Here is a 17,718-nt window from a genome sequence, read left to right on the forward strand (position 1 = left end):
CTCCAGTGCACTCTTCTCTTCTCTTCTCTTCTCTTCTCTTCTCTTCTCTTCTCTTCTCTTCTCTTCTCTTCTCTTCTCTTCCCTTCTCTTCCCTTCTCTTCTCTTCTCTTCTCTTCTCAGTGGTTCAGTACCACAGCAGGCTTAATCTATCTACGTATGTCATTACAACTCTTTGCTCTTCTCAGCCTGGATAGTATACTGCCCTACAAAAGGCAAAGTGAAGTAGCTATGTGAATGCTGAAACCAAGGATGGATTACTGCATGGACCTACCGGGCCCAGGCACAGGGGCCCAAGAGTCAAGGGGGCCCTGAAGCCCAAGCCTTTAGTCTTTTATTATACTGAGTTAATATCACACTTTTAACAACTGTATTTTCAAGTTGTCTTGGGTGGCTAATCCCTGAACCCCCAACAACATAGGGTCTCTAAAATCTGGCCTACAACACTGTTTTTTTTAATAAACCAGCAATGCTCATGGAAGGGGGGCCTTTCTTGTTGTCTGCCCCAGGTGCCCATGGAGTCTGCAGGGGTCTACCGGCGACCAGGCCCAGGGGCCCAAGCGTCAAGGGGGCCTGAAGCCCAAGCCTTTATAATGTCTGGCCCAGGGGCCCATGGAGTCATCCCTGACTGAAACTGAGACAAATCCCTTTGAAAGACATACCGTAATGCTCCTTCATACTTTACTCAACATTTAGCATTTTTCCTTTCGTGTAGCCCAAAATACGTACATTCTCGGCAGGAGGAAGCAGTCTTTTTCTTCTCTTTCTTCTCTTCTTCTCTGTCTTTTGACTTTGCAAGTCAGAATAGGTGCCTTGCCATCTGTGGGCAGTGTGTGGCTCGTTACATGAGGATGAGACAGATAGGCTAACCTTTAACAGATACCCCTGCAGATGCAGGAAAACCTTCCGGTCGCTCCACATGTTTTGGGCAGGATGCAGAGACTCTACTCCATGCAGAGGGGCAGGATGCTGGAACACTTCTCCTCTCCATCCGCCGTGTGGAGGGCAAACAGGGCCAAGGGCCTGAAGAAAGACAGAGCAACCTTGGGCCCTGTGAGCTAATGCTATGGCTCAGTGCAGCAACACACTGCCACAGCTGCTCTTACAATAAAACATGCTGGTGGCCAGGCCAAGGAACACCCTGGCAGCTGGGTTAGAACTGTATTTTGTGCATCCTGTGGGTCCATGGGAGGAGGGTTGAATGAAGGGCGTGGAGGGTGACAGGGGCAGTGGTCTGTGTGTGCGTGTGTGCACGTGCACGTGTGTGTGTGTGTGTGTGTGTGTGTGTGTGTGTGTGTGTGTGTGTGTGTGTGTGTGTGTGTGTGTGTGTGTGTGTGTGTGTGTGTGTGTGTGTGTGTGTGTGTGTGTGTGTGCGTGTGTGTGTGTGTGTGTGTGTGTTGTGTGTGTGTGTGTGTGTGTGTGTGTGTGTGTGAGTGTGTGTGTGTGTGTGTGTGTGTGTGTGTGTGTGTGTGTATGTGTGTGTGTGTGTGTGTGTGTGTATATGTGCACATGTGCGTGTAAGTGTATGTGTTAACACACACATGTGTGTGTGTGTGTGCTTGTATGTCAGTGTGTGCATATGCGCATGTGTGCATGTGTGTTAGGATTGCTACACGGTGTAGCCTACACCTATCGCTGGCCCAAGTGTTCATTTGGATCAGTGTAGCCCATAAAACCCTGGGTCCCATGTGGAGAAAATTGTTCACAGCCATCCAGATGCAACTCACTCCAAGTGACGTCTTTGTTCTGCGTGTAATGTTCTCCCTTCACTGCTTTTTATGCCACGGAACTTGGAACAAGCAAAAGGAACTGGAATGGGAGGGAGGAAGGGTGGCACTTGTACAGTTGTTATTGTGCAACATCTTAACAGCAACAATACGACAAGGGACAGAGCAAGAGTGAGAATGACCTCAGGCCTGGAGTGAGTCTATCCTATCCCCTTAGCTGGGGACATTGGATAACCACCAGCTGTGAACGCCCTGGACTACACAACATGCACTGTAGACTCAAGACTCAGGACTCAAGACTGTCTTTTTCAGTCTTCAGTCTCGATAACACATGGACAACACAGAGATATGGATCACATGTGTGGGATATTGTGATAGCACCAGCTGTGAACGCCTTGGACAGCACATGTAGAGAAAAAGAGGAAGCAAAACTAGTCAAAACTAGCCAATCAACAAAGCCAATCAAAGTCAATAGCTAGATGTACAGTGCATTCTCTAGAACGGTCTTGCATTACCATCTGTAAGATACTGTGCCAGTTCGATGGGCAACCACCAGCTGTGAATGCCATGTACTACACATCCTTCAAGACTCAAAACTAAAGACTCAAGATTCAAGACTGTTCTTTCCCTGAGACGTGACAGTACATGGAGACCACAGGGATATGGATGCATTTTTTGTGTGGACAATACATAAGGAGAAGAAAAAGGAACCAAAACTAGTCAAAGTTGAGTCATGCAGTACAAACGGAGTTTGGTTAGATACCAGCTGCAACGCCCTGTCTGGAAAAACACAACAACGTAAAGATAGTGGGGAGACGGAAGAAGACTTTCCCCTACGATGGCTCTATAGCCCCCCAGGAGGCATTGGCATGTTGAGAAGGATATGGCTGAGAGGAGGTAGTGCTTGGTTGGCATTGGGGGGCTAGTCTATTTTATTTTTTATATGGGGGGTGTTGACAGGCTTATGATGAGGTAAAGGGGGCACTGGGAGGCTTATGATGAGTTCCAGAGGGCAATTGAGAAGCACTGGGTAAGAGTTAAAAGAAAACAACTGTAGGCTACTCATCATACATGCGAGTCAGTAGCTCATGCTGTATGTGCTAGTCTGTATGTGAGGTCATTGGAAATACTGACAGTCGGTCTCTGTCGAGTAGTTGGGACTGGGATTGGGAGGCTGCTATTTGTGGTGCAGCACAACATCAAATGCAGAGGCAATGGATGGATGGTGTTCACCCAACAGGCTAAACTGAACTAACTGTCCTTACACACCCGCGCGCGCACGCAGAACCTAACTGTCATCACACAGGCACGCACGCACACACACACACACATGCACACACACACACACACACACACACACACACACACACACACACAAAGGCATGGTAGAGCGCTGCTTAAAAAAACAGCATGCCAAGAAGGAAAGCATTAGCTAAGGCATATGTTCTTGCAACACCAACCACGACACCACCACTACTACACGTTCATCGAATGTGACAGGCCTGATGTAGGAGCACCTTTGAAAGCCTTGGAAGCCAGCGAGCATGTGTCAGGCCTTGAAGACACGGCACAGCAGCTTCACTTGCGTTGGTAAGCCACAGCAAACACACAGAGACCTCGTTTGACATTCGTCTCCGACTCCGACTCTGATCTGCATGCATGGTGGAGATCGAGTCAGCTTGCTGTCTATGGACTCTTTATGGTAATGTCCCCACATGACTTCGGCATGGGGCTTTTTTGGATTCCTTATGTGGGCTACAATGCTGAAAAAATGATGACTAAGAATTGTACACCAAATGTTACCATATGTAAGCTGATTTACTGTATGTACAGTAATAGCCTACTTTCCATTTGTTTGATCAACAATACAAATATTTTCATATCAAACTCTGTTTTTGCTTGATAAGTTGGAGGGCATTTGCAATCATTCCACCTTATCTGGTGTTCTTCAAAAGCAGGAAGGGTATTCCTAAAAAGCTTGGCCTATCTCAGAAAGCTCTGCCTGCCTATCTGTTTAATCCACATCTCCTTGACTCCCTGAGATGTTAAGCAGGGGAGCTTCTTGTCATTACAAAGGAAACTGATCCTATGGATACTGAAGAAGGACCACCTCTAACATCTGCCCCCCCCCCCCCCCTCTCTCTCTCTCTGCCCCCTCTATCACAGTCTCTTTACCTCCCTCTCTCTCTCTTTGACTGAGCTGATTACTGACTCTGTCTGCTTAAAGCTGCCATAGATTAGGAAATGTATGGACTGATTAAGGTGGGTGCTTTGCTGCACTGCTGGAGGAATTTGCAATGGTGGCTCTACGAGATAGATTAGGAAAGGAAAGGATGGGGGTAAAATGGTTCAAACTGTAGCTCAACAAGATAGGCTAGGATGGGGGTTGAATAGATATGATAAGATTGGATGGGGGTGCATCTGATTACCACAACAGACACCTAACCTAAGGGGATTGTCTGGATCCTGGTGGAGATTGAAAGAGCAGAGTGGTCAAAGCCCGGAGTCCTCTTGTCAAAGAGAGGGAACACCATTATGTGAAGCATGTGGGGATGAGCCCACCACCCGTAAAAGGTGAGCAAACTAGGTTAATGATTTTTCAGAACGTGTGTGCGTGTGTGTGTGTGTGTGTGTGTGTGTGTGTGTGTGTGTGTGTGTGTGTGTGTGTGTGTGTGTGTGTGTGTGTGTGTGTGTGTGTGTGTGTGTGTGTGTGTGTGTGTGTATGTGTGCATGCGTCTGTGCATGCGTGTGAGAGAGAGAGAGAGAGAGAGAGAGAGAGAGAGAGAGAGGACAGCAAGTGCAGTAACTGTGGAGATGGTGACTGAAATACCACACTTGCCTGCTGTATCCAAAATAAGCGGTTATAAGGACGGACATCGGAAAGACACAGCTTCAAGGACACACCAGTAAAACCCACTCATCACAGCGATCCAAGGACTGCACCGCTGAATACGCATCTCTATTTTACAATACTGAAGATTTAAAAGTCAAAGTCTATATCCCGATAAATACAGTACATCAAAGTTACATGACGGGTGAGTTAGTGAAAGGCCATCTTATAGATACATGACTACCTTCACGGCTTCCAGTGTCCCACTAGTTGTCTATTTTCATCCCATCTGCCAATGGTGTTGGACATTGGCCTTAGTATGAGCAGGAAGAGAGAGGGAGAGAGAGAGAGAGAGAGTGAGAGAGAGAGAGAGAGAGAGAGAGAGAGAGAGAGAGAGGAGAGAGAGAGAGAGAGAGAGAGAGAGAGAGAGAGAGAGAGAGAGAGAGAGAGAGAGAGAGAGAGAGACAGGGGCAATAAGCCCACATACTATATGTGCATGTTTGTGACTCTAGTCTCTTCAGTGCCGTTTGGTGCCGCTCTCCTGCAGAGTTTTAAGAAGCCGTTGACGCAGATGTTGAGAAGCAAGGGCCTTGATTGTATTACTGAGAGAAGGGAAAGAGAGGGAGAGAGAGGCAGAGATGACTACAGGCTGTAGAGTCTCTTCACTGGACCTCTGCAGTCACATACTAATGGGTCCTTCTGATGAGGAGCCAAATGGATCTGCAGATCTCTTAGTTTTAGAAGAGAAAAATGTGAGCTCTTTAAAAATGCCCAAACATCCCAGATAAGCGTTTTGAAGAACAATGCATCATCTGTAAACGCAATGAATAGAAAACGGAATTCCTATGACTCCATCTACTACACTAATGGAGAAATATGTACTATGTTCAGAGGCACCATAGAAGATGACTGCATTTGCCAATTGAGTATAAAAAGGGCCTTTCAAATCCTCATCCATACAAATAGGCACGCTGTCAAACACTAAATAAAAATGTCACTAAGGCACTTATAGGCAAACCAAGTATGGTATGCCCTCTATGCTGATGTAGTGAGCGGACAACAACACAGTGGTGGCAGAGCAGTGGGTTTATCCAGCTGCATACATGCATACTGTAGACTACAAATCGCCGACAGTTCACAGCAGTATATGAGAAAGAAAGGGAAAAAAGAGACAGAAAGCTGCCACAAAGCTCTTCTGGCCCCTCGAGAGAGATCTCTTGTGTTCAAGTGCCGTAAAAAAACCACCTCTTGAACATACGGCAGGATTTTTTGGACAAGGCAGCGAGGACCGGCTCCTTATAACTGACAAACACGCGCTAAATATACACTAGCCGGGGCATTGAGAGTCGCAATGCACTGGAAAGTATGCCTTTGTGGTCTACTCTGAGTTATTTTACGACACGCTTAAACACAGGGCAGCTTTTTTGAACACGGTTGCAGACAAGTTAGGCCCCGTCTCTGAAGACCAGCTACAGAAGCCGTTCAAAAGCACACAAGAGAGAAAAAGCAACAACAATGCGTCAGCCAAGACAATGACAATCAGTTAGGGTTCTGCCAATGGCACACAACAGTCATTGAGGAAACCTCATTGTGTTTCGGTGTTTGGTAACTAATAGGTTGGATTTTGCTGATTGGCAACAGTAGCGTTACAGACATGCAAAATTAGATTGCAAACGAGATTACATTAGGGCAATCCAGCGAAGAGGGAAAAAAATGGTCACAGAAATTAGCCTTGGCTGTAATCTGATTACCTAGCTGCTACACATTATGCGGTAAGCTGGAGGAAGCCATCAACATTTCAACAAAGACCTCAAAGCCACACAATACGCATGGAGCCCTGCTTCTGTTTGTGTGTGTGTGTGTGTGTATGTGTGCGTGTGTGCGTGTGTGTGTGTGTGTGTGTGTGTGTGTGTGTGTGTGTGTGTGTGTGTGTGTGTGTGTGTGTGTGTGTGTGTGTGTGTGTGTGTGTGTGTGTGTGTGTGTGTGTGTGTGTGTGTGTGTGTGTGTGTGTGTGTGTGTGTGTGTGTGTGTGTGTGTGTGTGTGTGTGTGTGTGTGTGTGTGTGTGTGTGTGTGTGTGTGTGTGTGTGCGTGCGTGTATACATGAACATATGGCCTGAAACTCCACTGTGTGTAACATAGAGGGGGCCATCTGAGATCCACAAACCCATGGACCAGAGGGACATGACGATACCAGATGAGGCCTGCAAATGACAACCAGCAGCCTATGAAAACCAGCCATCTCAGTCTGCATCCAAACTGCCCTGAACACCAAAATATCAACACTGCAGTGATTCCCAAACTGTGGGCCGCGAAGGTATTCCAAGTGGGCCTTGAAATCATTTGCTAAAAATCGAAATAACTTTGTCGTGTGTGTGTGTGTGTGTGTGTGTGTGTGTGTGTGTGTGTGTGTGTGTGTGTGTGTGTGTGTGTGTGTGTGTGTGTGTGTGTGTGTGTGTGTGTGTGTGTGTGTGTGTGTGTGTGTGTGTGTGTGTGTGTGTGTGTGTGTGTGTGTGTGTGTGTGTGTGTGTGTTACTACTGAGCATTTATTTCAGTTGTATTGTTCATGGGGTCAGAGGTAGGCTGTGAATATTTGTGAAAGTATCAAGTGGGCCCCAAGTTGGAAAAAGTTGGGAACAGGCTATTCAGAGCAACCGCCTTCTATTCCAAAGAGTTTAGCAATCAAATGGTCTTCTTCTTAGACCTTGAAACTTTTAATTCCTCATAAAACAACTTTAAGCTCCAAGAAGCTGCTCAGTTATGGTACACAAGCAACTTGAGCACCAGCATCCAAGTCTGCATCCAGTCGTCTCAGTCAGCATCCAATCTACTCTAAGCAAAAGCTCTTTGGACATCATGACCAGGATGAATGAGAATCTTCACATCTGAGCATCCAAGACCCTATGTGTTGGTCTGCACACAAGCCACTCTCAAGCTACACCAAAATCTCAAACAGCATCACAGTCTGCACCCAAGCAACTCTGAACAAAAGCATCCTATCCTCTCCATCCAAGCTCATCTGAGCAAAAGCATCTCGTCCTTCGCATCCTGTACAGAGGGAGGCCCAGTGCTCATTAGTATTGCGCTCACACAGTAAAATCCATTTCCTGCCCTATTCCAAGCCATCCTTCACAACAACAGGCCTCACTCCATCAACAGCTCTCCAATAGCTATCCAGGCTGCTAATGCGTGACTGCGTAAGTGGACACAGACAGACAGATAGGCGCATGCAAACATGCGCACAAGCACACACACACAGTTGCACGCGTACGAACACCCGCCTGATCGCACACAGAAACACGGACACACACACACACACACACGCACACACACGCACATGCACATGCGCGCACGTGCACACACACGCACACACACATGCACATGCGCGCACGTGCACACACACACGCACACACACACGCACGCACGCACGCACGCACGCATGCACACACACACACACACACACACACACACACACACACACACACACACACACACACACACACACACACACACACACACACACACACACACACACACACACACACACACACACACACACAGAGGCTCTGGCACGATACCACGGCATTGGTTGTCTGTGGCACTTTTAGGTCACCAAAGAATGATAATAAGTATGGTAACAATGAGGATCTCTCTTTCTCTTTCATTCTCTCTGCATTTTCTTTCCTCCCTCTCTCTCGTCACTTGCTGGCACGTGTGCACATGTGCATATACGGTTTGGGGTGAGTGTGTGTATGTGGGTATGTGCACAGCCATGCATGCATAGATGAGCTGTCGTAGGAGGATCCTCTCAGGCTGTCAGACCTCATTATGTCCCACTGCCCCATCACACACACACACACACACATACATTACATCCACCATCCACTGCCCCACAAACCACCACTCACTACCAGTTCCATGCCTACCATCCCCATGCCCGTTTCGAGGCAGTTGTGCAGTGCATCCATGCAGCCCAGAAGCAGTGGGGCAGAGAGCAAGTGACCTAGAGCGAGATAGAAAGAGACAGAGAAGAATAGATAGATAGATAGATAGATAGATAGATAGATAGATAGATAGATAGATAGATAGATAGATAGATAGATAGATAGATAGATAGATAGATAGATAGATAGATAGATAGATAGATAGATAGATAGATAGATAGATAGATAGATAGATAGATAGATAGATAGATTGTGTGCGTGCGTGCGTGCGTGTGTGTGTGTGTGTCTATGCGTATGTGTATGCATGTATTTAAGTGAGTTTGTCTAAGTGAGTAAGTCTGTGTGATGAAGCGTACAGTGTAGTGGAGGATGTCAGTGCCACTAGGGGAGGGAGAGAGAGAGCGAGAGAGAGAGAGAGAGAGAGAGAGAGAGAGAGAGAGAGAGAGAGAGAGAGAGAGAGAGAGAGAGAGAGAGAGAGAGAGAGAGAGAGAGAGAGAGGATGCCAGTGCCGCCATGGTCCCATGAGGGCCAGAGGGAGCCACGCCCAGCACAGAGACTCACATGCCATGGTGATAAATGCCATGGCGATAAAATGCCACGGTGATAAATCTGACCCCCTCGCATCGCCATTGGAGGAATGGCTGAATTCCAATAGCCCCCATCCGTCTCTCTCACTCATCAGATCCGTTACAATAGCCAGTGTGACTATCAGCTGAATGATCTGCCTCAACCTGTGATGACTGGTACAGAAACATGTGACGGCCGGGACTGCATCAGGGGGTGTCACAAAGGGTGGTGAGATGGGATTGAGTCACCAGGGCCCCACATATGGGGTGGACCCACAGACAGTTCGCTCTATGGGTGGGGGGTCTATTGGAGAAGGTTGTACATAGGGCCTAGAAATGGCTGCTACGGCCCTGGACATGGCGTATACAAACATATGTATACATAACAACAACACTGCCATTGATTTAATGGCTAGTGTATGTATGTACCGTACATACATACACCTCAGGAATCTCCTGGAGGCTTAAGGCAAATGGAAGCCATGGTGGAATGTCACATGCATGCAGTCACCCACCGCAGTGAACTGTGCTGCCATTGTGCGAGGGAACCAATTTGCGAAATGCAGCAAGCCAGCAAGTGCAGCAGCAGCAATGTTTAAATTAACAAATGGAGCAAATCCCCCGTCATTATGTTTATGTAGTGTTAATCCCTAAATCCTATCCTCATCCCGCACGTTGGAATCACGTTAAAAATATGCACCACTGCGGCAGCCACCCACACTCCAAGGAGGAGCTTAAAAAATTAATTGATTTGCTTGATAAACCTTTTACGGGAATGTGAAGTAAAAGGCATCTGTCAAATCAAGTGTCTAAGGTACTCTTCTTCACTTGCCTTAGAGTGAGTTTTATCTGGCTGGACTCCCAAAGACATGAGGTTTTCAGAAGTGCGATCAATGGCCATTTTTTAATTCCTCACTACTGTACCGGTATGTGGTATAGGACAGAGCTATGACCAATCAGAATGCTGCTTCTAATGATGAATGGGTACCATGCCATGCAGGTATTGAAACAGGCCAAAAGCCTGGACCTTCCATCCATAATCTCCAGTTAATTGACATTTCCCAAAGAGCGCGAGTTGGAGTGACCGAGTCATCGTAGTGTTTTTTACGTAAAAGCACTCTGTCACAGGCTTGTGGGATATGAAAAGAGGATGATGATTCACTGAGAATTCATTGTTTTCAGCTGTCAAGGCTGGCGAGATTGCCCCCTCCTTACAAAGAGCAAGAGACTGGTCATAGTTTCACATTTTTTCACCCCAGACATCAGCCAGCCTAGCAACGTTCACACCCCGCTAGCAAATTAGCCTGCGAGACTGGCCAGCTAGCGGAGGGGCAAGGTAATAATAAGTGCTACAATTTGCTATGTACACTACGTAGTTTTGCCCGGTGGTGGAGGGGGAAATGGCATGTTGTGCTGTCCTCCACTTCCTCGCCACAAACCTCTCCAGTCCATGACAGCATATGATCACACACTCAAAAAAAGGAGGTGGAGAGCAAGAAGGTGAAAAGATGACACAAATCATGGACAGGAGAGAGAGACAGAGGTGGAGGTGAAAGAGGCTAGCTTGCTACAGGGCTGCATCCGTCCTGTAGTGCTAGTGATTTCAGTGGTCTGCTGGGTAGCAGCAAATAACACTAGATTTAGGTCATCTGCAGCAAGAGACCTGATATCGTTCTCCTTCTCCATCTCTCTCTTCCCCCGATCCCTTCCCCCTCACCAGTGTACCTACTTCCCCAGGCGAAAGGTGAGAAAAGACAAGGTCACAACAAACCAGAGATGCCTGTGTGTGTGTGTGTGTGTGTGTGTGTGCGTGCGTGCGTGCGTGCGTGTGTGTGTGTGTGTGTGTGTGTGTGTGCGTGTGTGTGTGTGTGTGTGTGTGTGTGTGTGTGTGTGTGTGTGTGTGTGTGTGTGTATACACGTGCACATGTACTTGCACGTGCCTTGTGTTTGGGTGTGAGGTGAATGGGGGTGAAATGAACTGAATTCTATTTTCTCATATCTCTCACATCCACACCCCAACACACAGAGTAGTCCATCCTTTTTTGGAATCTAATATAAAAAGGCTTGATGTCCTTTCTGTGGACAGGTGCACATCTAAGATACTGTCACACACCACTGCACCTCTAAGCAGCCAATAATGGAGGTAAAATTGACATAGGCTGACACAACACTGAGAAAAAAATGACACACAATGTTCCCGTTGACAAAAGGCGTTACTGAGATATAATGAGTGACAGGAAGGGGGACATGGGGCTGTGAGGAAAAGGGGGTCGCAAAACCAACTATTCATCGTGTTCCAAAAAGAAATTAAGATACTAGATAGATAGATAGATAGATAGATAGATAGATAGATAGAGAGAGAGAGAGAGAGAGAGAGAGAGAGAGAGAGAGAGAGAGAGAGAGAGAGAGAGAGAGAGAGAGAGAGAGAGAGAGAGAGAGAACACATTCAAAATTTGAACAGGGTCCTGCACCTATGTTTTCTTAACACCCTTTTCAAATGAGCTCCCTGTTGTTGCTAAGTTCACAATGTTTCACCCACACGAAACCGTTGCCTTTTCTCTTTTCGCGTTAAATTCATTGTGTTCTTTTCATTCTCCTGTGTGGTTGCTTTCTCTTTCTCACTCTCTCGCTTCCCTTATGGCAGAATGTAAACAAAACAAACCAGGCAACCATTATTGGTGGTGTGTGTGCCTTCACTAGTCGCAAGGCTAGGCTACCTGCTGAATGACCTCCGGCCAGAGAGTGTGACCCTCCCCATTATTACGCCCTGCTCCCCGCCGTGATGGAGAGGGAACACAGGGGAGGGGACCATCTGTCAGAGGCTCCCAGGCACAGGCTGGATCAATGGGAAGGCATGAGGCACAGCTAAATATGTTGCCCACCCCCCCTCACTGAGGAACTGAAACCGGTTCAAAAAGCCCTGCCTTGGTGTGTTTTCAAAGGCAATGCCGGCCAGGGCTAGGCAGTGCATCCTGCAAGCGTGGATCTTCCCTGTTGTGTGTATTTTTTTCTCTCTGTTTGTTTTTGCTGGCTGTGCTCTTTTTTTCTGTCAGCTCCACCAGTGTTGCTGGCTTCTGATTGGGCATGCGTGGATACAATATGCAGCCTAGTACGTGGTACGCACTGTATGTGTGGAGTGTATCTAGGAACAGTATGTCAATGTGCCAGCAGTGCACACACACACACACACACACACACACACACACACACACACACACACACACACACACACACACACACACACACACACACACACACACACACACACACACACACACACACACACACACACACACACACACACACACACACACACACACACACATACACACACACACACTCTCTCTCTCTCTCTCTCTCTCTCTCACACACACACACACACACACACACACACACACACACACACACACACACACACACACACACACACACACACACACACACACACACACACACACACACACACACACACACACACACACACACACGCCCTGGAGGGATGCAATGCAATGAGGTGGCAGCTTTAAACACACGATCGTTACATGACAGCTTCATAATCGAGCGATCCCTTTACCAGGGCAGTGTGTCACTCACACCACAATGCTCTGACACCATAAATGCACACAAATACAGACCAAAAATGCCTCATGTGTTTACCAAAAACACATACTGTCATCTTTCCTCACACACATGCACACACACACCCGTTTCCAACACCATATTGGTTTCACCTAATTTTTAGACAGCTGCTTGCCGCCTCATGCGCATATACAATGTAAACAAAGGCAGAAAGATACTCAGAAAAGAAGAATCTAGCTGAAAAAAACCCCAAATCAAAACAAAACAAAGATCAATCAAGGAGAAAAAGAGGTACAGCAGATGGTATCCACTTAGCATATAGCAGTAGCTGTAGGGGGAAGAGACGAGAGAGAGAGAGAGAGAGAGAGAGAGAGAGAGAGAGAGAGAGAGAGAGAGAAGAGAGAGAGAGAGAGAGAGAGAGAGAGAGAGAGAGAGAGAGAGAGAGAGAGAGAGAGAGAGAGAGAGAGAGAGAGAGAGAGAGAGAGCAGCGGGAGGCGAGGTGACAGCACCAGGCTGTGAGGGCTGGGTTTGTTTTTGTCACCGTCACAGAGGCATGATAAGCGCAGGCAGACCGATATAGGTAGCCACTATAAAGGCAAAGCAAGGCTATTGCAGTGGCATGAGCACCCCTCTAAAGCAACAGCAAAAAAAGAATAAATAATAGTAAAACCCCTCTGTAGTAGTGCTGCTGAAGCAAAAAAGCACAACAGTAGCAAAAATATGATATGAATATGAAGCACTGCAGAACGGTACAGTGTAGCAGGGGCACTACCAAAGCAAGTAACACGAGGATCACATACTGTGGTGAATCACATCAAGCATCATTCTAAAGCATCAGCATGAAAATACAAAACAAAAACACACACAGTACAGCGTGGCAAGGGGAGCGTACCTATGTTCCCCGGGTCCTATATTCCCCGGGTCCTATGTTAGGGCCCTGCATGGTATCTAACCCTTCCCAAAACCATCCCTAAAATGACCTGTCAGTAATGCAATGTTTCCGAGTTTTCAAATTTTAAAAAAAGGGTTCTAAAGTCCTTTGTTGCGGGGAACATAGGACCCGGGGAACATAGGGATGACCCCGTGGCGGAAGTTAAGACAGCAGGGGTGGGTGATAGCAGCAAGGCAAGGTAAGGTAACACAAGAATCACAAGGTGTCTTTGGCACTGACAAGCAATGACAGCAGCATAATAAGAACCAAAAAGAGCAAAAATCACCACAGTAGTGAAACACGGTACTTGTACACACTGAAGCAATGACAGCAGTATCATGAAACACAAAAAACAACAAACATCATCACCAGTAGATAAACACTACGTAATACTAGTATTTGTGTACTCACCCAGAATCTGACTGAAGAGCAGCTGCTCCAGGTCCCCCAGGACGGTCACCACCAACTCCGGGTCCACCTTCACAAAGCCCTTGCTGCCCTCCTCGCCCTCCTGCCCCTGCCCCTGTCCCTTGCCACCTCCATTGGTGGCTGCTCCAGACCCCGACAGGGGGCTAGTGGCGCTCGACCCCTTCCTGCTGTTGGCCTTCGCCTTGCTGGGCAGTATCTCCTCGTCAGCTTTGCCGTCCAGCTTGTCCTTGGCCAGCTCCTGCGTCTGTGTCTTGCTGAGGGGTTTGACCTCGGCGTAGGGGCCGCGGGGCAGGCGGCTGGACTTGGGGATGCCAGACGACGGAGGCGCCAGCTGACTAAAGGACTTGGACTTGCTCGGGCACAGCGAGTGCTCGGACTTGGAGAGCTTCCTGGAGAGAGGCGCGTGTCCTCCTCCTCCTCCACCTCGTCCTATACCTCCGCCGGGCTTCCCCGTCCTGGGCGCACCCCCCTGGCCTGGCTTAGCCATGTCGTCCGACCACTTGGGCTGGTAGAGGTGCATCTTCTTCTCAGCGTCTGTCAGCACGCACAGGTTGGTGAGCGACTTCTGCTTGCGCAGGTTGGTGAGGCTGGCGGTGGGCACAGGGAGGCGTCCCCTCCCATCGTCAGCGCCTGTGCCCGCCCTGTATACCCGCAGCTCGGACCTGGACGTGCTCTGGGGCAGCCCAGACTTGCCTCTCCTGGCTGCCATGCTGCCTGGATGCTGCTGCTGTGGTCCCCTGCCTGGTGGTGGTGGTGGTGGGTCCTCCTCCCGTCCTGCCTGGATGTCCGCAGCAGCCTGGGCTTGGGCTTGGGCAGCAGACCCCCTTCTGGTTTGGAGGTGGTGGTGGTATTGGTGGTCAGTCTCTAGTGATGTTGGCTGAGTCTGTGGTGGCTCTACTCCTCGGGTGCTCTCGGGGCTGCTACCCCCAGGCATTCTTCCTGTGTAGAACCATTGGAAAGCATCGGGTGAGTCGCAGAATGAAAAAGAAAAGGAAACTGAAAATGCTCAATGGTAGAAAAACAAAACGTGAATGCGAATGCGAGTGCAAATGCGAATATCCCCACAGTCTCAGTCTCTGTCTGTCTGTGTCTCAATTTCTGTTTGTCTTTATCTGTCTGTCTCTCTGTTTTCCAGCTTCGTATCTAGTCTAGCTCACAGGCACCTGTGAACAGCACTGCTTCCTCTCTGTACAAAAAAATAGATCCTCTCTGAGCAGCAGCAACAGCACCAACAGAAGCAGCAGCGGTGCTGGCTACAAGGTAGCAGAGACAGGCACCGAGGACAGGGTAGCGAGGGAGCTGAGCTGAGCACTCCTGTGCTGTGCTCCTGCTTGGCAGTGTAATCCTGGTGTTGGGGTTTTATTCCGCATGTAAATCCAGTCGGCAGCCTAGCCCAGCCTCCTCAGGTCCCCACAGCCTCTGTCAGCCTCAGCCTCCTTCAGTCCTGCCTTATGTTGGTCAGGAGGCTTGCCTTCCCTCTCTGCCTACAGCTGTTTTTATGCTGCCAAGCCTCTCTCTCTCACACACACACACAGACACACACACACACACACACAGACATGTGTCCTCTATCAGACACACTCTCCCCTCTATCTCTCTTTCTCGCTGTATTCTCTAATCTTCTTCTCTCTCTCTCTCTCTCTGGTCCACAGCGAAGCCTCCTGCTGCTACCTCCCGCAGCATGCGAGCGTGTGAGTGCCGAATGGCAGAGGAGACAGGCGGCACAGCACAGAGCAGAGCAGGAACAATCCCTCCCCCTTCTCCCTTTCCTCCCCTTTCCTCCTCCCTTCTCTTCTCTTCCCTTCCCTTCCCTTCTCCCTGCTGCTCATTCAACCTTGCTCCCTCCCCCTTCTCTCTCTCTCTCTGACACACATGCGCTTGCTTGCTCTCGCTCACTCTCACACTCGCCTCCCTTCCTCCCTCTGACACAGACATACACGCACACAAGCTCTCTTCCTCCCTCACACCCTCTCTCTCTCTCTCTCTCTCTCTCTCTCTCTCTCTCTTCCTCTCTTTCTTTCAATCTCTCTCTCTCTCGCTCTCTTCCTCTCTTTCTTTCAATCTCTCTCTCTCTCTCTCTCTCTCTCTCTCTCTCTCTCTCTCTCTCCATCACACCCTCTCTCCCTTACTCTCTCTTTCTCTCACACACTACATCTCCCCTCTCTCTCTTTATCTCTCTATCAGTCTGTCTATTGATCTATCTATCTATCTCTCTAAAACACATACACTCCCTCTATCCCTCTTGCTCACAAACATTATTGTCACATACACCCACTTTCAAGATGCTACCCTTAGCCTGTTCACCAGCACACTACTAGCACATCACTGTGCAAATATTAGGGGTCATGATAAAATTACCAACCTTTTGTAAAAGCAGCTTGTATTGGCCCTTATCTGTGCTTACCACGTGTACCAAGCATCCCTATAGCCTGCTTTTGTTCCCCCATCCCCTTCACCTGCAGTGCTAGTTTAATATTAACATGGTGGACTTCCAAAGTGGCCAATGTAGAGAACAGGAGAGAACAGCTAATATTTGATGTTCTTATTTTTCTCTTTGTTGAGCCTTTTATTTAGCAAGTACATAGTGGTATTTTAAAGTATATGTTATTGTGTATAATTTAAGTCAGTTATTAAATAATTGTGAATTATTGTTTTTGTTACATACATATGAACGGACTGCCTCCTTGGGTTTGATTCTAGTCTCTATGATGTACTTATACTTAACAATAAACAATAGGGACACATTTAAGTGCTAAATGGCTAATTAGGATTTCCTAATTGGATTTGCATTAGCCGGCTAAAGGGTCCTGCTCCCGATATCTCTGTGTCCAAAAACAAGCCATTAACCCTTCGCTGCCTCTCATCGCTGGACAGCTAGCCTCATTTCAAACCGCTCAAGTCAGCTCTGTGACATGATGGCTGTGGACAAATTGATTGACAATTAGGGATATTGGCCGCAGTCCCATTTAGCCCCATCCTGAGCATGTTTGGCTAACCCGGCAGGGCTTCCTATCCGTGCCGGCTAGTGTAGCCGTTTATAGGACTCTATCCTGAAGAAGAGGGATGGGCGCGTCAAGTTAATATGGCAGCACAGCTCATGCTTGGCCCCCACAATAGAGTACAGAGGAGCCCACAGCACAGCACAGTGCCGCACAGTAGAACAGGCACGTTTTAATCATACGCTACGCTGGACACTCGCCTCCTCTTTTCGTGCCACTCAGAAGAAAAGACCCTGAAGCCTGCGATAGCCTGATTTGCCTGGCATTCTATTCAGTCTCTCTTTCTCTTTCTCACTATCTGTCTCTCACACACACCTTCTCTCTCTCTCTCTCTCTCTCTCTCTCTCTCTCTCTCTCTCTGTCTCTCTCTCTCTCTCTCTCTCTCTCTCTCTCTCTCTCTCTCTCTCTCTCTCACACACACACACACACACACACACACACACACACACGCACGCACACACACACACACACACACACACACACCCAAGAAACCCAAGATTACTTGATAGGATGCAGAGAGCATTTCCATTTGTAATGTACCTAACTGAAGCTGACTGTGCCTATTGTACATATAGTACTCTATATCAACTTCAACCTTCATGAGAACACTGCTAGGACTGTTTCCTGATACACTAAAACGTTTAAACCCAGGGCTGAGAGCAAGTTCAGCTCTCCTAAGACACAGAGAGAGAGAGAGAGAGAGAGAGAGAGAGAGAGA

The 17,718-nt window shown here is 48.0% G+C and overlaps 1 protein-coding gene across 6 annotated transcripts in view; it reads right to left on the reverse strand.

Moving 5' to 3' along the window:
* LOC134457394 (neuron navigator 1-like) overlaps window positions 1-17,718 on the reverse strand; it is a 171,107-nt gene that overhangs the window by 112,244 nt on the left and 41,145 nt on the right. For all 6 annotated transcript variants that reach the window (XM_063209401.1, XM_063209402.1, XM_063209405.1 and 3 more), the window contains exon 4: window positions 13,984-14,940. In XM_063209401.1, coding sequence (XP_063065471.1) covers window positions 13,984-14,940 — 957 coding nt within the window. The remainder of the gene's footprint in view (window positions 1-13,983; window positions 14,941-17,718) is intronic.

This window comes from Engraulis encrasicolus, chromosome 10 (assembly GCF_034702125.1).
Source record: "Engraulis encrasicolus isolate BLACKSEA-1 chromosome 10, IST_EnEncr_1.0, whole genome shotgun sequence".
NCBI lineage: Eukaryota > Metazoa > Chordata > Actinopteri > Clupeiformes > Engraulidae > Engraulis > Engraulis encrasicolus.